The 22028-nt window shown below is 35.7% G+C and overlaps 1 protein-coding gene across 31 annotated transcripts in view; it reads right to left on the minus strand.

The window, feature by feature from the left end:
• Nucleotides 1-4283: 4283 nt before the first annotated feature.
• Nucleotides 4284-22028, minus strand: part of KTN1 (kinectin 1) — a 105168-nt gene continuing 87423 nt past the window's right edge. For 20 of the 31 annotated variants that reach the window (XM_063645560.1, XM_063645556.1, XM_063645561.1 and 17 more), the window contains 9 exons: nucleotides 18632-18712; nucleotides 17787-17876; nucleotides 17565-17657; nucleotides 16115-16186; nucleotides 15804-15887; nucleotides 12901-12984; nucleotides 10384-10476; nucleotides 9162-9282; nucleotides 4284-4764 (listed from right to left, as the gene is read on the minus strand). In XM_063645560.1, coding sequence (XP_063501630.1) covers nucleotides 4760-4764; nucleotides 9162-9282; nucleotides 10384-10476; nucleotides 12901-12984; nucleotides 15804-15887; nucleotides 16115-16186; nucleotides 17565-17657; nucleotides 17787-17876; nucleotides 18632-18712 — 723 coding nt within the window. In that variant the 3' untranslated portion in view covers nucleotides 4284-4759. Of the gene's footprint in view, nucleotides 4765-9161; nucleotides 9283-10383; nucleotides 10477-12900; nucleotides 12985-15560; nucleotides 15645-15803; nucleotides 15888-16114; nucleotides 16187-17564; nucleotides 17658-17786; nucleotides 17877-18631; nucleotides 18713-22028 lie in introns of all 31 variants that reach the window. The other 11 variants (XM_063645557.1, XM_063645551.1, XM_063645555.1 and 8 more) reach the window with 1 other exon arrangement.

Here is a 22028-nt window from a genome sequence, read left to right on the forward strand (position 1 = left end):
AAAAGATATAATGAGAAGAGTGGCTTGACTTTACATACTTGCAAATCTTTTTTATAGAGAAGGGGTCTCCCTGTGTTGCCTAGGCTGCTCTTTAACTCCTGGCCTCCTCAAGGGATCCTCCCACTCCAGCCTTCCATAGTGCTGTAATGAGTCATGAGCCACTGCATCTGGCCTTACAAATCTCTTTAATTCCTGGCCTAATAGAAGGCAACTGCTTCTGAATTCAATCTGTTGTGATATGTTGTTTTGGTTGAAGTGTATGAAAAAAATCCGGCCTTACAGACATATCCTTGGAAAAAAGGCAGCCATTTCAGACAACTGTGGATGTTCTTTAATGCTACAGCCAAACTCAAGTGGTAATTTATTAAAGATTAATCACAATATGGAGTCTGAAATGATATCAATGAACTTTTTGCACTGTTACGTTAAAATCCATTGGTTTGTCTTGCCCTTTTTTTTTTTTTGAGATGGAGTTTCTCTCTTGTTGCCTAGGCTGGAGTGCAGTGGCACAATCTCGGCTCACTGCAACCTCCACCTCCCCGGTTCAAGTGATTCTCTCACCTCAGCCTCCCGAGTAGCTGGGATTACAGGTGCCCGCCACCACGCCCAGCCCCGTCTTGCTTTTTGAAGGGATCTTTCACCCATGCATGACTTTGTAACACTGTGCATTCATAATTTGGAAAATACTGGTTCACTGAGTTATACAGATCTTCTAAATGTTGACATACTTCATTATACATACCACAAAATCACATTCATTACCATCACTACTGATCTCACCAGAAGACATTCTTAGGTGACTTTGATATTGTAGTAGGACTTTTACTGGGGTGAGTAGTGGTGTAAATACAGTAACAAACAGTTGGGAGCCACTGCTTTAACACTTGCTGAGGTACCATTCAGCGCAGATGTCAATATGGTGAAAAAGGCAACTAACATCTTATTATGAAAAATAAGTTTGACCTTGCAAACTCCTAGAAAGGGTCTTGGAGATTTCCAGTGGTCTGCAAACCATACTTTTGAGAACCACAAAGGTAGGCAATCCCTTCCAAAGTAGAATCAAGACAAAATGAGAGAAGGCACCTTAACAACAGGAACAAATGGAGGGAAAAAATGAGTAAATTTAAAAATTATCAGACTATGTATAGTCTAATTTTAAAAATTATTCTAGTAATTAATATAATTACATTCACACTTATAAATGAATACATATATAAAAAATTTTTTTTAGTGAGTATAAATAAGGCAATCAAGCCAGACAGCTTAGGTTGGAGGTTGGAAACCTGGTTCCTGTACTTAGTAGCTGTGAGACCTTGGATAATTTAATTATCCTCCCTGTGCCTCAGTTTCCTTATCTATAAAATGAAGATGATGAAAGCACAACCCCCTGGCCAGTTAAATTCTAGGGAAGATTAAATGAACTAACATAACTGCTTAAAAAATGTCTGGCATGTGATAGGTTGTACAAGTGGTATGTTGGCTGCCTTGTAGAACTCTGCCAACAAATATGAAATGGCCAGATTTTCTAGGAAAATAAAAATGACAAAAATGTAGTCAAGAAAAAAAAATCTAACACCCAGGTTGCAGAACAGCCTAAGAAGTTAGTGTCCTTTCCCAACCAGTCTTCAACAATGCTTCGCCGTCTCCCTCTTCTGCACATCCTAAGTAGACCCAAAACCTGTTCTGTAACTTCGGTTAATACAAGTCCAGTCCAACCCAGTGTAATAACCCATCTCCCATCTGCCCCTGGCTTTAATAATGTCAACAAGGAATCGTCTTTTCTTTAATTCTTCCTTTGCCCTCCCTTTTCTGGGGACCCAAATGAATGAGGTCAAGGGACAAACATGTCTTAACCGAGGGTGTAACTGCAGCCTCCTTCTGGTGGTAACTGCTTCTCCCTACATCTCATCCTGGGCAGATTCCACAAGTGGCAGGTGCCCATATGCAGTCTCTGTCCTGGGATGCAAGACACATGAAAAATCTAGCTCTAACTCTGTGAGTAATACAGCTATTGCCCACAGCTATACACCACATAGCCTCTTGCAGCTGGAGTGAAACACATCCAAGGCAGCTCAAGCCTGGATGCTTTACACAATATCACTACCTCCAGGAAACGAAATTAGTTTTCCTACACCAAACCCAAGGATATGGCCGGCTTCAGAGGCATCCCCACTCCTCCCTTCCACGTCTCTCTCTTCTCTTTTTGGGGATCAAGAAGTCTGCCTCTGACTATTCTTTATTCTCTTCCTGTAAGCTTTCTTCAATGTGTAATTTTCTTAGGGCTTTCTGCCTCAGTTGACTGTGATAGTGGCAAGGAGAGCCATTTGAGTTTGATGACACAGGATTCCTTCTCTTTTGATGCTCCCTTCCTCTCCTGGAGATAGGTTTGTAATATAGAAGAGAGAAGGTGGACAGTCGGGGATTGAGGCAAGGAGGCTAGTTTGGCCTTTAATCACTCAGTGCAACTAAGGAGCTGGGAATATTTAACTGTAAGGGGAAAGAACATAGAGCACAGAATTATCTTTGCATATCTGAACATCACTGAGAGTGTGATAAGTTTTTCCTATGTGATTCTGTAGTGAGAAAGGACAGATTGATGCAGGTATCAGGAACACAACTTTTAATAATGTCATACAAGAACCATTAACAATTACAGCTGTCAAGTTAGAAAAGGCAATGTTGTGAACTTCTTGCTACTTCAGAGGCAAAAGATGAATGACTGTAAGGTTGGGATGTTGAGGGAAGGGATACAAACTGACAGGGACTGGACTGTGTCCCCAGAGTCCTTTGAAATTTATTTTTTTAAATTCAAACATACAGAAAGGTTGAAAAGATAATAAAATTACACAATTCTTCTGAGGAACTTAGCTCTGAAGAGAGAAAGAGTAGCAAGAAGACACTGTAACTTGGAAGGCAGAATTTGTTACAGGTGGCAGCAACATGAGCACCTTTAGGCAATGGCAAAGGACAAAGGAAAGAGGCTGATGATATATCTGGCCTTCAGATCAATTTCCCAATGATTTGCTAAAAGCAGCAAAGGTAGCCTGAATCCCCACACCAGTCCTCACTGGCCATAAGAAGTCACTTCAGTTGATTTCTATATGCCTTAGAAATACTATATGTGCCGTGAAGTGAAAAGGTTAGGAAGCACCACTTTAGATAATCTTCAACCTCCAAAAATGAATTTTATCCATTCATTCATTTAAATAGTTGAGCACAATGAAGTATCAGGCACTGTCTCAGGCTACAGATACAGCAAAGAACCAAAGAGATGTTTCCTGTCCTCGTGGAGCTTACTTTCTGGTGGGAACAAGGGGAGTAGAAATCAAGTATGACAGACAATAAGGCAGAATAGGGAGGGCAGAAGGATAGCGGATAGTCAGGAAAGATTTAATGAGAAGGGTGACATTTAAGCAGATTTCAACACAGTGAAGGAGCAAGCCAAAGCTGACACACCAGAGTTCCAAGCCCAGAGAACAGAAAATGCAGAGGCCCCATGACAGAAGCATGACTGTTATGTGCACAAGAGGACCACAGTGCAGCCTAATGGGTACTTTAGTACTCAATGGCACAAGATATTTCTCAGTGGTTATTTAGCATCTGAAGTGTTTTTAACCAATTATTAAAAAAACTTTCATCGGCCGGACACAGTGGCTCACACCGGTAATCCCAGAACTTTGGGAGGCCAAGATGGGTGGATCACCTGAGGTCAGCAGTTCGAGACCAGCCTGGCCAACAAGGTGAAACCCCCCTCTCTACTAAAAATACAAAAATTAGCCAGGCATGGTGGCAGGCGCCTGTAATCCCAGCTACATGAGAATTGCTTGAACCCAGGAGGCGGAGGTTGCAGTAAGTCCAGACTGTGCCACTGCACTCCTGCCTGGACAACAGAGTGAGACTCTGTATCAATAACAACAACAACAAAAAAAAAGATAACACATGTAAACTGTGTAACAGTGCCTGAAAAAGAAAACTAAAAATTAATTATTATTACTTCAAAAAAAAATAGTAATGGTAAAAACAGAGCTCCTCTACCTGAAGTGTGGGTGGTAAGTCTGAAATCCTAAATGCTTGCTCTGTCCTTTCTGAAACTCCAGCACTCCTGGGGCACTTTACACTGGACCAAACCGAAGAGGACCCAGAGCACCAGTTAGAAAGGTTATAGAAGCTACATAAACCCATCTTGTTGAATGGTTGCCAATTAATAGCTGTATTCTAAATTACAATGATCTGTACTACTAATGAAATCTGTTAAAGCTCAATAAAAATTAGAACAAGTCAAGTTTGAATAATAAGCATCCTTTTATTTGCTGACGCCATTACAAAAACCGATTACATTAGCAACAAAAAAGTGTTTTCTTGAGTTGAAGTCAGAGGCAGTTACTTCCCAAAATGTTAAGTAAAACAGTGTACAACATCAGTATTAAAATGTTAAATTTTACATTGCCTTTACCACTTTGATCTTCTGAACAATTTTATTGAGCAAAATAAGATAAAAGATTACATGTTTATCTTCAGGAATGTAAAGGTCTAATTATTCAAACAGTTTTTATTATAAAACTAAACTCTGAAGGTGTCTACAGAGTTGGCTTTTTTTTTTCTTTCTTTAAATCAGTAGTCTAACAAGGATTAGAAAAGACAAAACTCTGTTCAGTGTTTCTGACAAAGTAGAAAGGGTGAAAACATAAATAAGGCTTTAATTTGGCAAAATATAATACAATGCCTTTTTTATCCTCAAATGAACAGTTTCTCAATTACTTCACTCTGTAAAAGATCAGAAAGAATGAATTTCACTTTAAAACAAAGCAACAGAAGGCAATCAGAAGACATTTGTCAAACACCAAAAGTACATATTCCATTTGATCTAGCACGGCCCTTTCAAATAGACTCAAAGCAATTCACACTAATGGTAATCAAAATGAGAAAAATCTCAGGATTCAAAGGAAACAAGCTTTTAGGTAGATATTTTTAAATGTGAGCCAAATTCTGTTAGAAAACATTTAAGACAACAACACTGGTAATCCATTTTTATTAGTCCTACTCAAGAGAATGTAAAGCTAAAGTGAGTGAGTAGCACTGAAAAGAGGTTGAATACAACCTTACCCCAGTGAATAAATAATTTAAAAGAGCAGAAACAGATTTTTTTTTTTAGGTCATATGACGTTTTCTAAGTCAGATAAGATGACTAAAGAAATTAAACTTCAAAAGCCATTAGAGAGACTAAGAGGACTTAACCAAACACAACATGCTAAATTTTGCCTTGGATTCTGGTTTGGGGAAAATAGTTAAAAAGCTATTTTGGGTACAACTGACAAAATGTGAATAAAGGGTTAATACTGGATAGTACATAACTATTATTTTGTCTTTTTGGATGTAATAATGGTACCACTGATTGATAAAACAATGTCTTGTTTTCGGAGATCTGTGCTAAAGTACTTAGAGATAAAATGTCATAACGACTAAAAGTTACTTTCAATTAGTTTAACAACAAAATATGTAGACATATAGAAAAAGATGAAGCAGATGGAGGGTTTATGGGTGTTGTACTATTCTTTCAACTGTATGTGTGAAATTTTTCAAAATAAAAAGCTTAGAGGAAAGAAGCAATTGGAAAATTAAAAAGCAAAGTTATCACTGGCTATTAACAGTTGATCGGAACGTCTAAAAAGATCACTAGCACATTAAACTCTAAAGTGCTATGCAAACATATTACAGAAAATGAAAACCTGATCCATATGATAGCCAAGGTTCAGTGTAAAATAAGATAAGTTCTTCTCCAGAGCATTAACTCTTGTACCTCAGGAGCACTACAAAAGGATTTTTCTTTCAGAAACACTTAAGAATCTATTTGTTAAAGGGAGTACAGAGAGCACACACAGAGCTTCACCTCCATTTCTTCTGGATAATACTGTAAGCCTCTCCAATATACTACTGACAAACCAAATATCAACTTCAGGAAAAAGTCAGAATTGATTGACAAAACTTCTAAGAGGCTGGCAAAAAAAATAAATAAATAAGAAGACAAAATGAGGAGAAAAGAAAACAGTGACAAAAGGGATCAGTGAACACAGTGCCTGAATTAGGGAGAAGAAAAGCACTGATTAACAACATAAGCCCTGTACCCAAACTACCTTGATTTAAACCTCAGCTCACCCATTAGCCGTATGACCTTGGACAAGTTATAGAATCTCTTTGGGTCTGTTGTAACATGGGAATAATAATACCTACCTACCTAACGCACAGGGTGGTTGTGAAGATTAAAGGAGTTGCCACATGTTGGAAGCATGCTTATGCTTACAGGCATACTCATGAAGTATCAGCTATTTAAATTATCATCCTCCCTCAACAGGATTCTACAAACTGGTTCCAAGATAAGGTAACCTGGGATAATAAAGCTTCTGATTTGGTTAGAAATACATCTAGAAAACTTAGAAACCAGGCAAATGTGAAACAAAGAGTAGATATCTGGGAACAAAAAAGTATATTATAAAATGCCAATACTGTCAATTCACATAAAAGGCATCTTAATCAATCTCCCACTCCCCCAAAATGGAAAGAGGAGGATGGTACCCTTTTCTTTTTTTGATGGGGGGGGAGGAAAAATAGGTAATGGGAAAAAAAATTTCCAAAAGAAAAGTTTTCACAAATTAAAGAAATCAGTTAAATACACCTACCCCTACAGCTCTAAGAAACGCTAAGCACTATGTATCAGGATTTAGAAAAACTACATCACTGCATATTATCTCTTGAGTATTTGTTTTTAAAAACAACTCTCCCTTTATTGAATATGTGCAGCATTATCATAAACAATTCGTAAGTACTTGTGTATATTTTTAAAGGTTTCTTGACATTAGATATATTAACCTATTACCTACATTCTAATGATTAAGACATGTGTTTTCAATTTAATCATCTCGTGTCAGTTTAAAGAGTATACAGGAGGGAGAATATATGTAGCAAAAATGATAGCTAAGGATAAAAACCTGAGGGTAACACAAACATTTAATGGGTATAAAGAAGAGCTAAGGGAACCAAAACATAAGTACATAAGGAAGAATTATCAACGTCACTGCCAGGTAGAGCCTAAGGAATGAAGAAGTTCGAGAGTGCCTGGTGGGCCCATCATTCATGATATAATACTGTCAACCACCCACTTGCCAAACTTGGACTTATATTTATCAGCTGACAAAAGAATGTTGTGCTATCACTTAGGGGAGCTGCCTGCCAACTGCGTTGTGAGGGTATACAGACATATTTTAATAAATTACTATAATTCTGTAAATCAAAAAGAAAAACTGTTATTATCAATGATTCATATGTCTCAAATATAATACAATTAAAACAAATGTGGCAACGGACAAGCCAAAAATAGTTCACAAGACTTAAAATGAGCAGACTATGTATTTGGGAAGAAAAGGAAAATATTAAAGAACATCTATGAGATGCTAAAGAGAGAATATTGCTTAGGTCTAAAGGCAAGGGGTAATAGGCAATCTTTTAATTGTTTAAGCTCTCTAGAAATGAAACCCTTCCCTTATAACACAAAGATCTAACGTCAGCATTTTTGACATATTTCATAAGTACTTTCAGTATCTCATCATATGCAAAAGAAGGGCCTATACTGGACCTAGCAATTAGGGATCATTAATGATTTTTGCAAAAATGATTTCACTGAAATAGCAGGAAGAAAAGCCATTCTAGAGTGTATAAAGTAATCAATAACAATAAATAAGTAGATAGAGAGTATTTTCTTAAGAATACTAAATAGTAAAAAAGTAAAAAATAAGGGTGGTAACCTGAGGGAAGTACAAGGTTAAAATAAGCCATCTGAGCATGTTTTCAAGACTGAACAGAGGGAGCCAGTGGAAAAAATAAGGCAGAAGTCCTGGGAAGGAGCGATGGAAGAGTTTCCCTAGGAAGCAATGTTATTTCCTAATTTGGAAAAGCGAGGAAACGTGGCAGAATTTTTACACTGGGAAACTGGAGAAGTCGGCTTACCAAAGATAAAAGATTTGGGATGAGGCTTAATTACTTTTGTTGATATGTTGAAGAATGAGCTGGGCTTATTATATGGAAAGTCATGTTAGAGATAACTGACCTGAATTAGCATTTTGAAGGAGAACATGTGTCAAGGTAGGCCAGAGGATGGATCACTCTCAAGTGAGACAAAATGCTCCTGTAACATCAAAATGGAAGTCCATCCCAACTTTTCCAGGATACCTAAGCTCTCCCTGAGGCCTTGTATAGCCCAACACAGTATTATCAGGGGTTCTGAAAGGGATAATTCAGTGATGAGTTGCCCCTCAGGGTCTCCAGGATATCATGATTGTTTTAGAGAAAATATCTTCAGAAGAAGAGTATCTGAAGTATTCAGTGCATATCTGAATACTCTAATTACACTCTAGGCAGTGTGACTTAAGTTATTCATAAAACACGTAAAATCCAGGTAGCAACAGAAAAAAGAAAAAAAAACTTACAACCAGAAAAACAAAAACTGCATTTACCAGCTGGAATACAAGTCATTTTAAAATGCTACCAAATCTGAGCCTTCCAAGGTAATATAGACAATAAAAGCTCATAACATGACTTGGTTAATTATGGGTTTAGCTATCCTCAAGTAAAAATCTCACTTCAGGAGCTAATGAATAAATTTCTTAGACTACCTAACAAAGCAAACTTGAATAAAAACCAGCTTTCAATTTTAAGACACTGCGATGACTTTACTTTCAGTTCAGCAATCTTACCTCAGTTAAAATGTTATGGTCATTTTATTTTGGGAGGGAGGAAAGGAGGAAGGAAGGGAGGGGGGAGAAAAGGTCACAGATACTTACTCTAAACTAAGAACAGAATAAACTAACGAAGCAGTTGCAGGTATTAAGGCAACACACAAAAACCCAGGCAGCCAAGTTACAAGAGAATCTGTTTGATACAAAGGTCAAAGGAGGCAAAGATAACCCCTCCAAGCTACAAGACCTTCAAAATATGCACAAAATAGAACTAAAGCTCCAAGAAAGCTTAAGGCTGTCACCTGGAAGTTCTGAGAGAGATAAAGAAGGAATATTTCCTCTAGTGAAGTGAGTTTCCTTTATTTATGTAAATACACATTACACATACACCTAACGTCAATTACCCATAGGCAGCAATATTTCAGTTGTCCTTACCTAACACCTGGTAGTGCTCTTTCTCCTTTGTGAGCTGTTGGTTTACTGCCTGAAGCAACTGCTGTAACTGTGTTACAGTCTGATTTAGACTTACAGACATTGTCTCCTTCTCAGAAGACTCCTAAAAAGAGATGGAAGTGATGATAAACTCCATACACAAGGAAAAGAAATGTACAACCAAACAACAGAAAATGTTATATTGCTGATTTAAACACAAACATTAAAAAATCTGAACAATGACATGAAAATCAACAATAACAAAAACCACATAGAGAAATACTGTTTGCTAACTAGTGGTGCAAACTAGTTGGTACCAAAGAAAATTATGTATAAATGTTGTCACCTGGCCACAAAAGGAAAAAAATCTAGAATCTATGAATATCAGAATCCATTTTTTCTCTCAGAAAAAAAAATTTGCCCCGCAAAAGAAAGCACATTCCAACCAGTAAAAAAAGTTAATATATACTGAGCTCTTACTAAGTTAAGTGCCAGGCACTGTTCTAAGTACCACCTACTATTTTAAGTGTTTTATGTATTAACTCATTTACTTCTTTCAAAAACCCTACAGGATAGGTATTATTATCATTGCCTTTTACAGATGGGGCAACTAAAGCACAAAGTAGATAAAGATCTGCCCAAATTCACATAGCTACTAAGTGGCAGAGCCAGGATTCAAACATAGGCAGTCTAGCTCCAGAGTCTATACTCTAAGCCAGCGGTACCCAATCGTTTTGGCACCAGGGACCAGTTTTGTGGAAGACAATTTTTCCACAGATGCGTGAGTGCGGGGATGGTTTCAGGATGAAACTGTTCCACCTCAGATCATCAAGCATTAGATTCTCATAAGGAGCATGCAGTTCACAATAGGGTTTGCACTCCTATGAAAATCTAATGCTACCACTGATCTGACAGCAGGCAGAGCTCAGGCGGTAATGGTCATTCACCCACCACTCATCTCCTGCTGTGTGGCCTGGTTCCTAAAATGCCACTGACCACAGTCCAGGGATTGGAGACCCCTGCTCCATACCTCTCAACACAACCCTTAAAATTAACATACCTCACTAAGCAAAAATGAGATCAAACATCAGTGAAAACACTACATTTTAGGGACAGGATATTTTCAAGGAAGATGACTTTTGGAGATGGACCTTATACATTTTTGTTGTTCACACAGGTCACAAGGTAACTAGCTCAGAGATCTGGGGATGAAGAAAATACATACCGTTTCTGGGGAAACATCACTATTTTCAATAACAGTCGTGTCTCCAGCAGCTTTTACTATTTTTGACTGGATAAGCTCCAGTGACTGTTGAGCCTATAAGGAAAGCAATGTGGTAGCTACTAAATAATCCAGTTGATAAATACATAAAAAATTAATAATTTTATTCATTTTGTAGAAAAGTTCCTGTCAAGACGACACAGGTTTTTCCCTCCAAAATGAAAATAGTTTCACCCCCCACCAGATTATAAGAACATATGTTCACTGTTTTTAAAAGCTTAAGTAATACAGAAACTATATAAAGCAATTTAAAAATAGAAATAACCATAGTTGATATTTAGGTTAGTATTAGTCTAGATTAAAGGTTAGTCAAATCTGGTCCAAAGCCTGTTTTTGTACAGAACACAAGCTAAGAATATTTTTTACTTTTTAAAGGGCCATGTTGCTGGGCGCAGTGGCTCACGCCTGTAATCCTAACACTTTGGGAGGCCGAGGCGGGTGGATCACCTGAGGTCAGGAGTTCGAGACCAGCCTGATCAACATGGAGAAACCCTGTCTCTACTAAAAATACAAAATTAGCCGGGTGTGGTGGCACATGCCTGTAATCCCAGCTACTAGGGAGGCTGAGGAAGGAGAGTCGACTGAACCTGGGAGGCGGAGGTTGCAGTGAGCCAAGATCGTGCCATTGCACTCCAGCCTGCGCAACAAGAGCGAAACTCCATCTCGAAAAAAATAAAATAAAATTAAGGGTTATGTTAAAAAGGAGACAAAAATATTCTAAAGAGATCATATGTGACCTACAAACCCTAAAAAAGCTTTGGGGTTTGTCCACCCCTAGTTTAGATCCCTCTCTACATATTATGTGCTTATAGAAAATATTACATAAATGAGCTTTAACATACTACTGCTTTATACTTACCTATTTTACAAAGTATGTTATTAACTTTTTTTTTTTTTTAAGACAGAGTCTTGCTCTGTCACCCAGGCTAGAGTGCAGTAGCGCAATCTCAGCTCACTGCAACCTCTGCCTCCCGGGTTCAAGCGATTCTCCTGCCTCACCCTCCTGAGTAGCTGAGATTGCAGGTGCGCACCACCACACCCAGCTAATTTTTATATTTTTAGTAGAGACGGGGGTTTCACCATGTTGGCCAGGCTGGTCTTGAACTCCTGACCTCAGGTGATCCGCCTACCTTGGCCTCCCAAAGTGCTGGGATTATAGGCGTGAGCCACCACGCCCAGCTGTTATTAACTTTTTTTAGTCAAATATTTATGTGCTTTTCCAATCAAATGTTGCACAATATTTCTACTGTATAGGTATGGGGCAGTTAATTGTCACCTATCATTGCCATCTTAGCTATTGTAAATAAGATGGTATATCTATTATATAACTTTGAGCACCCATTTAGTATTTTTAAAGTACTTTCTAAGAAACTACATTGCTAGGCTAAATTCCATGTTTCATATTTTGATCCAGAGGTCAAAAATTAAAATCACGTATCAAAGTAAACTGACTGCTCAACTATAACAGTGTATTAAGCATCAGTTTGTCCTCTAAAACAGACCCAAATTCACATTCTGTCTACACTCAAATAATCTGACAACACTTGTGGATTCCTAGACTTTTACATAACAATTATAAACTATAGGCATACAGAATCAAAAAAAATTTCTTTCAACTCTTTAAAAGGAGTATTATTTTTTTAAATGAGATAACTTTTAAAATCTATTAGAATACCAAATATTTAAATGTCAGACAATATCTAATATTGGTGAGGGTATAGGGAAATATATGTTCTCATACCATGTTGAGAGGAGTATAAATTACTACTTTTAGGTTTCTGGGATTCCGTTTTATACTATCAAAATTTAAGGTGTGTGTACCTCTTGTTCTTGCAATTCCAAAAAGTGACATTTGTTTTGCTAATGATGATATATCCATAAACACTATCATAGCTCTAAAACAGCTTTGATATAAGAATATGTGAATTCTACTATTAAAAGTAGACCTCAAAACAGAATTATAAATAACCCGTCAAACCAATGCAAGGAAATGCAGTCCTAAAAATCATTCATTTGCATTGAGATTAGGAAAAATATATTTGTATGAAGAAATAAATGAAGGAAAAACTTCTGAAAAAAAAAATAGCAATTTATATCTTTGTTTTATCCAAAAGACCAAGAGAAAAATACTTTGTAAATGAATACACAGCCAAATCCCAATTTTAAAAAATATATGGATGCAGCCAAATTTTAATAACTCCAACCAAATTTTACTCTGTACTTTATAAAGCAATTAATTATAGAAATATGAGGAAATAATGAGGTGAATTAAGAATCCTGGAAAAACAAGCCAAAAAGTTTCGTTCCAAAATAGTAACTAATAACAAGCAGCTTAAATTTATAAAAGGTTAATATAATGATGCAAAACAACAAATCCAGAATTAGCAGCATAAGTTTGCTTAAGATTGAACACACAACATAGGCTCATGATACGACATCTCTAGGACAAACCGTGCCTACCTTATGCAAATCACCAGCTACCTTCTGTCTTTCATTTTGTTCAGTTCTAAGTTTTGTGAGTGTTTCATTTAACTGTGCCTTCAACTGTAAAAATAAAGGAACACCATAATTAACTTAATTTGCATCATTCTTTGATTATGCTGATACCTCTACGACTGAAGAATGAATGGGACTGCTAACAGTTATTATGCACAGTGGATTAGCCAATATGCTGCACCAGATGTATAGAAAGGCTAAGCAGTAGAGGTTCCCATCTGTAAAGCTAAACATAAGAAAAGCCACAGAAATGAACTACAGTTTAGAGCAGAAAACTGCAAATACAAAAACAAAACCATCAAATTCCAGTAAAGTGCCTTTTGAAGGTATCACTATTTATAACAGTCACTGAAATTATTCCAAATTAAAAGCCAAATAGATACTTTACCCATTAGTTTTTAAAGGCTTTCTTAATCTATACAGTTCAATTAAAGAGTCAATTATACAATATTTTTTAAAATATTGAACAGAAGACTACAAATCCAGTCAAATTAAAACTCCTAAAATACTGACCATCGTTTAAGGCTTCACTAAGGGGTAGTACAAGACCACATTGGCCTAAATTATACCATCAAGAAATGCCTTACGATACACCTATGAATAACCAATCCGTCAAAACAGAAAGTTCTGTAACTCCCGTGCGAATATATAATGCCGCTTCTCTGATTTTCCAATTAAATATGAGCAAGGAAAATGAACTATATTGCTCCCAAAAAACTTTCTTCTTATTCTCATAAGGTAATTGTTTTTGCTTCCCACCCATGGGCACTTTTGAAACAGTTCTAGAGGCCCAAAGGCAGAAATACAAGGCAGTGACATTTAAAATTGGAGGGAGAATTAAAAAGGGGCAGCAGTGGGGCAGAGGGAAATTCCACTTGGAAATTTTATCTGAGGAATTCTATGTTAAGTACCCAAATAAATTTTGCTCCTTTACACAACTTTGAGTTTTAATATTCTCCATCAGAGAAATGAATCTTCTGGCCCAAGAATACACAAAGCACGTATAGGCAAACAAAGCTATTTTATCATAAAAAGTAGCAGCAGTTATTCTGAGCAAACAAACATTAAAATAAAGATTCCAAACTCAAGACTAGGGAAAAATGTAAGTATCAACCACTCAAAATGATCTCCTGACAGAAGGAGGGGGACAAAAAATCAAAATAAAGCATTAAGCTGAGTGGAAATGTAACCATGTAACTGTTGAGTCAGCCACTAAGCACCAAAGTTGTAAGTAAAACTCTAACAACTAGAAATGATTTTTTAAAAACATAGAGTGAGGACTTATAGCCATGACATATCACAGTCCTAATCTGTGCAATGTATAGCATAGAACTAGTCTCACAATGCAGTGTGAATGAGTTCAATTAAAGTAAAACATTGATAAATAAAACAAAGATTTAAAAATTAGAGGTGTAGGGCTCTGTGTGTGTAGGGCTGTGTGTGTATGAACATCCCTAATCCGAAAATCTGAACTCTGAAATGCTCCAAAATCCTACACTTTTTAAGCACTGACATGACAATCAAAGGAAATGTTCATTGGAGCATTTCAGATTTCGGATTTTCAGATAAGGGACACATACAGAGCAAGCATATAATACAAATAATCCAAAATCCCCCCCCAAAATTGCTGGTTCCAAGCATTCCAGATAAAGAATACACAACCTGTATTTCATACAGCTCTACTCTAAAAATTGATTCCCATAAATTCTTGCCATAACATAGGATACCAACCACAAGTGAATGAGTTAAAGTTTTCTTGGTACATTGACTAATGTTAACAAGAAAATTCCAAACTGGGCAGGGTGAACTTTGGGTAAGGAAAAAACTTACTTACTGTAATCTTCTGAGAGTTTATTAAGGTACTTAAAAAAAAAAATCTAATCCCTGTGCTGTAACAATTTTTAACTCACAGGGAAGACATAACAATTGTTGTTTCAAACAGAGAGCAAGACAGCCATATCTGTCTAATAGCTAAGTGTGTCACAATCAGTACAGTTTTTAGAAAACTTGAGAATAGGAATACAGGGTACTATATGTTTTAAGACATTTAGCTAACATAAAATTATCTCAAAGTCTATGCTTTTAGGATTACTATGCTCTAAATAATATGTTGATAATAAAGACTCATATGCTTTTTAATATTTGTAATATATAGAGAGACTAGGTTAAAATTAGAAACTGGATTAGATTACTGCCCTTGAATGAAGAATACGTGTCTTTGACTTTCAATATAATCTTCTCCCAGGTTAGAAAATAAAAGGCCCCATTAAGTATGATAGTCTGAGAAGAAAATCTTCGTAACTCAGCCAATCTTTATTTCATTTCTTTATTCACAGAAAAGACTGCTGTTCGAGAAAACAGGATTTATAAAACATGGAAAATTTTGAAAAAGAGTTGGAAGCCAAACATGCCATTGTTAGGAGCTAAGAAAAGAAGGATCATTTTAGGAGTCAAGAAAAGAAAGATAATCTTAGGAATCATCGGAATATGAAGATTATCTTAGACTTACAAAAAAGCCAAGCTAAAGATGTTAGCAAAGAAAAAAAAGCTTGGATGGTTTCTCCACATGTCAACAAAGTGTTTTCAGTGCCTACTTGATACCCAGTGGAGGACAAGCTTCTTACCAAATTTAGCTCTTCATTCTGTCTTACTGCTTCAGAATATGAATCATCAAGTTTTTTCTGCAATTCAGTCAACAGATCTTTCAGCTGCAATGAAGTTTAGAGTTTAAGATTGATCTCCTTATGATAGCCCATGTTTTGTATGCTACTCGGAAGCTCTGCCACAAACAACTTACACTGAAATATCACTGTTATAAACTTAATCTGAATTGAGAAGCAAGTTTGAAAAGATTTTGTTTTAAGTACCTCTCTGACTTCTGTAACATAGGTAGATCGTTCCATCTCTGCCTTCTCTAGTTCCATTTCCAAATGTTCTCGTTCTCTTCTCAGCTAGCAATGCAACAAAGGAAAAGTTAGCACACTTAAAATTTCCTTTCATAATATTTCCCCACAAGGCAAAGTTATGACACTTATGAATATAAAACTGTATCAACCCAAACACTACCCAAGATATTAAGAGCATAACTATAAAGTAATCTTAAACTATAGATCTTCAGACAATCGTTAATGCTAAAAACAAATCCATAGGTTACAAGTAAAACAATCAAATAACATACATTTTCAATATCCTTATTTTCTCTTCTTAATCGCTCTAGCTCTTGTTCTGAAGATGTAAATGATGACTGCATCTGAAATGTGAAACAATTATATGGCCAAGTAAACCACCAAGGATATAGCAGTTTCTATCCTGTAGAATTCTGATCAATTAAAAGACACTTCCAAGGTTTTGAAATGCATCTCATTTAAAGTCTTACTGAATTTTAAAAGACCTTAAAAATGAGTCACATTGAACTTGATTTAAATTGTGGTCCAAACCTACTCCATTTGTATATTAGGCTCGGCTAAAAGTGATTAATTTTTGATTAGTATTAACTGATATTCAGCTGTATTTATTCTGCAAGTGCATTAAAGTAGAGTACCATCAGCAACTGTAAATTCTGCATGTTGGCCCCCAAAAATAAGTGAGTAACGGTACTCTTTATCACGCTGAAGTAAAAGGGAGAAAAATTAAGGTTGCACAGTAACATTCAGGTCCCACAAATAGAGGAATGATTTTTTCTTGAATTCTATATTATGGGTTAAATACTTTAAAACTGATTTTGAACCCAGTATTCTTTTTTTTTTTTATTATTATTATACTTTAGGTTTTAGGGTACATGTGCACAATGTGCAGGTTTGTTACATATGTATCCATGTGCCATGTTGGTTTGCTGCACCCATTAACTCGTCATTTAGCATTAGGTATATCTCCTAATGCTGTCCCTCCCCTCTCCCCCCACCCCACAACAGTCCCCAGAGTGTGATGTTCCCCTTCCTGTGTCCATGTGTTCTCATTGTTCAATTCCCACCTATGAGTGAGAACATGAGGTGTTTGGTTTTCTGTCCTTGCGATAGTTTACTGAGAATGATGGTTTCCAGTTTCATCCATGTCCCTACAAAGGACATGAACTCATCATTTTTTATGGCTGCATAGTATTCCATGGTGTATATGTGCCACATTTTCTTAATCCAGTCTACTGTTGTTGGACATTTGGGTTGGTTCCAAGTCTTTGCTATTGTGAATAGTGCCGCAATAAACATACGTGTGCATGTGTCTTTACAGCAGCATGATTTATAGTCCTTTGGGTATATACCCAGTAATGGGATGGCTGGGTCAAATGGTATTTCTAGTTCTAGATCCCTGAGGAATCGCCACACTGACTTCCATATTCTTTACCAGTATTCTTTTCCAGCATTCTTTACCTTATCACACAGTAGTTCTGTAACTAGCACTCTACATTCTATATGATTACCCTTTAGTCATACTTTAAAACCAGTGATTTTCAAACTTGGGTGGGCATTCTATTTTGGAGGGCTCATGAAAACAGACTGCTGCCACCCCACATACGTTTTGGATTTGGTAGCTGGGTTGGGGCCCAAGAATGTGCATGTCACATGATGCTGATGCTGCTGGTTCAAGCCCCACACATTGAGAACCACTGCTCTAAGCTTTTCTTTTGTAAATACCTGTTTAATAGTCTTGTGTGATTCATCAACCTTAACTTTCCATTTATTTTCTTCTTGCTCAACACTTCTCTGTAGCTTCTGTAAAATTCCTTCCTACAGACAAAAGTATAGTTGTTTTGAAAAATTCATGTTCTAATGCCAAGATAAAACTATTTAGGCCATGGAGGAAGAAGGTAATGATTTAAAGTAAAATCAAAATGTAGATTAAAAATCATTTCCTACTGTTTCTGCAAGGACGGATTTGTATTTTTCACATTCTAGCTGTAACAATGTGTGCATTTCATCAGCTTCTTTCAACTTGTGCTCTAGAACCTGCAAAGAACGAAATAAAGAAAAATTCCGTAATTCTACCAGAAAGCTTTATGCTTCAAGTTTGTTTTAGTACTTAATACTGTAATATGCTAAATGGTTTCAAAGTGTTTTATAAGGAAACACTACATTTCAACCTTTCTAAGTAGCAATGAAGTTCATTCAATGACCCTTTTGGTCATTTTTATTAAACAATGTTATAATAAATAGTCTTGGTACTAAAGTCTTTAGTCAGGTGGTAAGATCAAAGCAGATCCACATGTGAAGAATGGTCACAATGCCTATGCTACACACATGGGAAAGAGGATTTTATTCATGCCACTTGAGATACAAGAAAACAATAATAATAAATCCCCCCAATTTCAGTAGCCAAAGATAAAAACCAATCCAGTTTCTAAATACCTCTAATGATGTATTTGGGGATGCTTCAGCAAACCAGTGAGATTCTACCTATCTCGACTGATCTTTACTTTTTAAACCTAGGCTAAAAAAATAGTAAGGGATAAATATTCAATTTTAGAAACAATTAAAATACAGAGTTAAAGGAATGGCAAACATTAGCTTTGTAAACAAATCAAATGCAAAGACGACTTACTGTATTTCAACTAAAATTTAAACAAAATGAAATCACCTTCTTACACTTTCTCAAAAGAGCCTTATTCGATTATCTTTTATCCTTTCCAAGCTCATGAAGACAAAATCTTATTTGCTTCTTTTTTCTATGTTTAAATTACAAACAGTTCATATGCTGAACTAACCTTAACCTCCTCTGGCCCTGAAGTTCCAGCCATACATTCTTTTGCCTTTTTTTCAAATCCATGCAACCATTCACTATAACTCTGTGGACGAGAAAAGTTAAAATCATTAATTTCCAAAGGAAAAAAAAATCCAAATAAAATAGGTCAAACATTTAAAATAACCAGATTAGATAATTATAAAAGAAACCTACACAGACAAACAGGACATTGCTACAAATTTCAAAGAGGAATGTAACTACTGCATAAGTTGGACAAAACCCACTTTTAAAAACAAGCACTAAAAACAGACCTACGTACCTACCATCAAAATAAAATCTTATATACCTAACCAAGAGTATTTTCAAATGAATTCTGCAGTCGCAGGTAGAAAAACCTGGGTTCAAATCTGGCCTCTACCACTTACTAGCACCAGGACAAATAATCTTTAAAACACAAAAAACCCCGAATAATTTTTCAAAACTGTTTCCAGGTAAAACTTCTCAAAAATGAAGTATTTTGAGTTCATAAAGTGAAAGTTCAACTGAAGATGTTCCATTTGGAGGATTTCAAATTCTATGAAAATGCTCCAAGGACTCTAAAATTATTTCATTCAAATTAGGAAATATTATTATTTTAAAAATCCTAATGAGAAGTGATATGCATACACATTTACTTGTTTAAATCCAACCACAACTCAATTTGTGCTGACAGGTTAGCTGATGTAAATATGCATATATTACAGTTTTGGCATTTACTCTAAATTTTAGAATAAATTACTCTAAATTATTGATGCTTATCTGAATTTTACACTTTGATAAAGTGTATCTGTGTGTTAGATACTTTAAATCAAATTTCCTCTTATTCCTTCTTTTAAGTCTTTGGATTAAATTTAAGAAAAAAAAACTCATGAAATTTCTATTAACTGCTATAATATAAACTGTTACATATGCAGCTGAATCAGGATTCTCTGTAAACTATCAAATAACAAAAAACAAAAGTAGATGCTGAGTCACTCCATAGTACAACACCTTTAATATCAAACTAGTTTTAAAACACTATTTATCATTCTCACATTATAAATCTGAACCAAGACTAAATGTACACTATCAGAATCCTACTTAACAGTTTCAACTATTGATACCCAACATAAATTAAAATAAGATAAAAAACTAGTTTCGTTGCTTAAAGTTTGTAAATTTCCCTCTAGGTCATATAATTTAGATCTCTCCTATGTTGACTGCTCAGCAAGACAGCAAAAGGAAACAGTAAAAAAAATTTATATATTTTTATATCTACTGATTATCTTGACTTATCTTAATATTAATGAAGCTTATTGCTTTATTATTTTATAACGTAGTTTATTGTCCTTCATATCTTTACAAACCTAAAATGCCAGACTCTAATGTTAGCACATAGAAAGTTTAGTACATTTCTTGTAGACTATATGCAGAAATATTCAACTTTTAACAAGTATATGAACAAAAGTCAAAGAGTATCATCCATATATTATGATGACTTATAAATATTTATAGTGTCAAAAAGATCTGGTTACTGAGAGTGGGTAGTATTGCTGTTAGAAAATTTTTACTGCTGGTGACCTTATACAATCTTTGAAGAACAGAAATTATCAATCATTAATTCTCTTGGCTCATAAAGTACTGCCAAAAAATACATCCCCCAATATTATTTCCATAAATAAAATATAAAGTAGAAACAAAAACAGGTTATGCCACAAAGAAAAAAAAATTAAATATATTAATAGCAACCCTTTCTCTTAGGTTCAATTTAACGACAGCACTAGAACTGACAGCGTATCTATACGTTTACTCAGTGCTAGATATTTCATCAGTTCAACTCAAAAGTGGTAGAGAGCTCCTAAACTGATCAAATCAGAACATATCCTTGATAGTTACAATGGAAACAAAGGAGTTTTCTCTCCTTACTTGAAATAAATGTAGGCTATACTTAACTCAGACTACAAATAGAACAAGCCATTAAGTTTACTTACCCCACCCCTAGCACCCACAGAGCTCCTTGGAGAAATAGTTGATTCTATGTTTGGGGCAGGAAATGTATATGATAAATCAGGAGCACCTTATCATACCACAAAGCATAGAAGCTATCAAAGTTTAGCAGCATTGTGTCAAAACGACTTGGTAACCAACCTAAATAAGTTCCAACGGGCCAAAGGAAGACAAGCAGACATTACGAATCTCCTGATAAAAGTGCACACCACCGCCTATGAAGTGGTCTTGCCCCTACTCTACCCTACCCCCAAAATACTGAGCCTTAATCTGACCAGGAATCAGATTCCTGATTACCGACTTGACATATAAAGGATACATAAAGAAAAGAGGAACATGCTAACACCACAGGGATGCAGTCAACTAAATCCAAACTGTGGGAAACTTCATAGGAAACCACTAAGTTTTGTTTTTGTTTTTTTTTTTTTTTTAAAGGAGGTGGGGTGTTGCTGAGAAAGAGTCGGGGAACCCGTGGATTAAAAAATATCTAAAAGATGTCTCAAACCAGTTACATACTGACCTTATTTGGATCCTGATTAAAACAAACTACAATAAGTTATTATTTAATAAAATAGACAATTTATATGACAACTGCAGAAATGCATACTATACAAAATTAAGAATGTATTTTTAAGTGTAATATCACACTTTTTAAAAAGAAATGCTTACGTTTTAGAAATGTGTACTGAAATATTTACAGATGAAATGCTCTGATGTTTGAGTTCCTTCAAAATAATCTAGGGAGTGCAAGGTGGGAGGTAAAACAAGACTGCTTATATGCATGCCATGTACCGAGATGTTGGGTACATCAGGCCTCATTATGCTTGTCTCTCTACTGTTGAATAGTTTTCCATTAAATAAGAAAAAAAAAGACCCTACACTGTATTTTAGGAAACTCACATGCACATTCACTGACTTTCTCTGCCCTCAAGTAATTATTGTTAATTCTCTGAGCAAAGTAGAACATGTACTACCCTCAAGTAAACCAAGTTGTTCTTTATTATCTGTAAGATTTCTGCTTGAAGAAGGTAACAGATGACCAAAAATCTTGAGTTTTAAAATGTAAAGAGCCTGGTTCATGGTATCAAGTACATTAAGGAAGTGTTGCTAAAACTAAGAAGCAATCACTTAAAATTAAGTTTTAAATAAAGCCATTAAGAATGTTAGCATATTGATTTTATTAGCATTAAAAAACCTTTCCCAAATATGATGTTTCTAATCCTCCAAATAACGTCTCATATATAAAATTTTATAGAAACAATAGTATCAGGTAAATAGAAATGAGTTTTGAACCAAGTTATTAATCTTTACTGAAAAGCACCAGCTTAACAATGGGAAAGATCAAGAAATCAGCACTCTACTGAAACCAAGTGGAGTGCAAATGATGTTGCTTA

The sequence above is a fragment of the Symphalangus syndactylus genome, chromosome 8 (genome assembly GCF_028878055.3).
Source record: "Symphalangus syndactylus isolate Jambi chromosome 8, NHGRI_mSymSyn1-v2.1_pri, whole genome shotgun sequence".
Lineage (NCBI taxonomy): Eukaryota > Metazoa > Chordata > Mammalia > Primates > Hylobatidae > Symphalangus > Symphalangus syndactylus.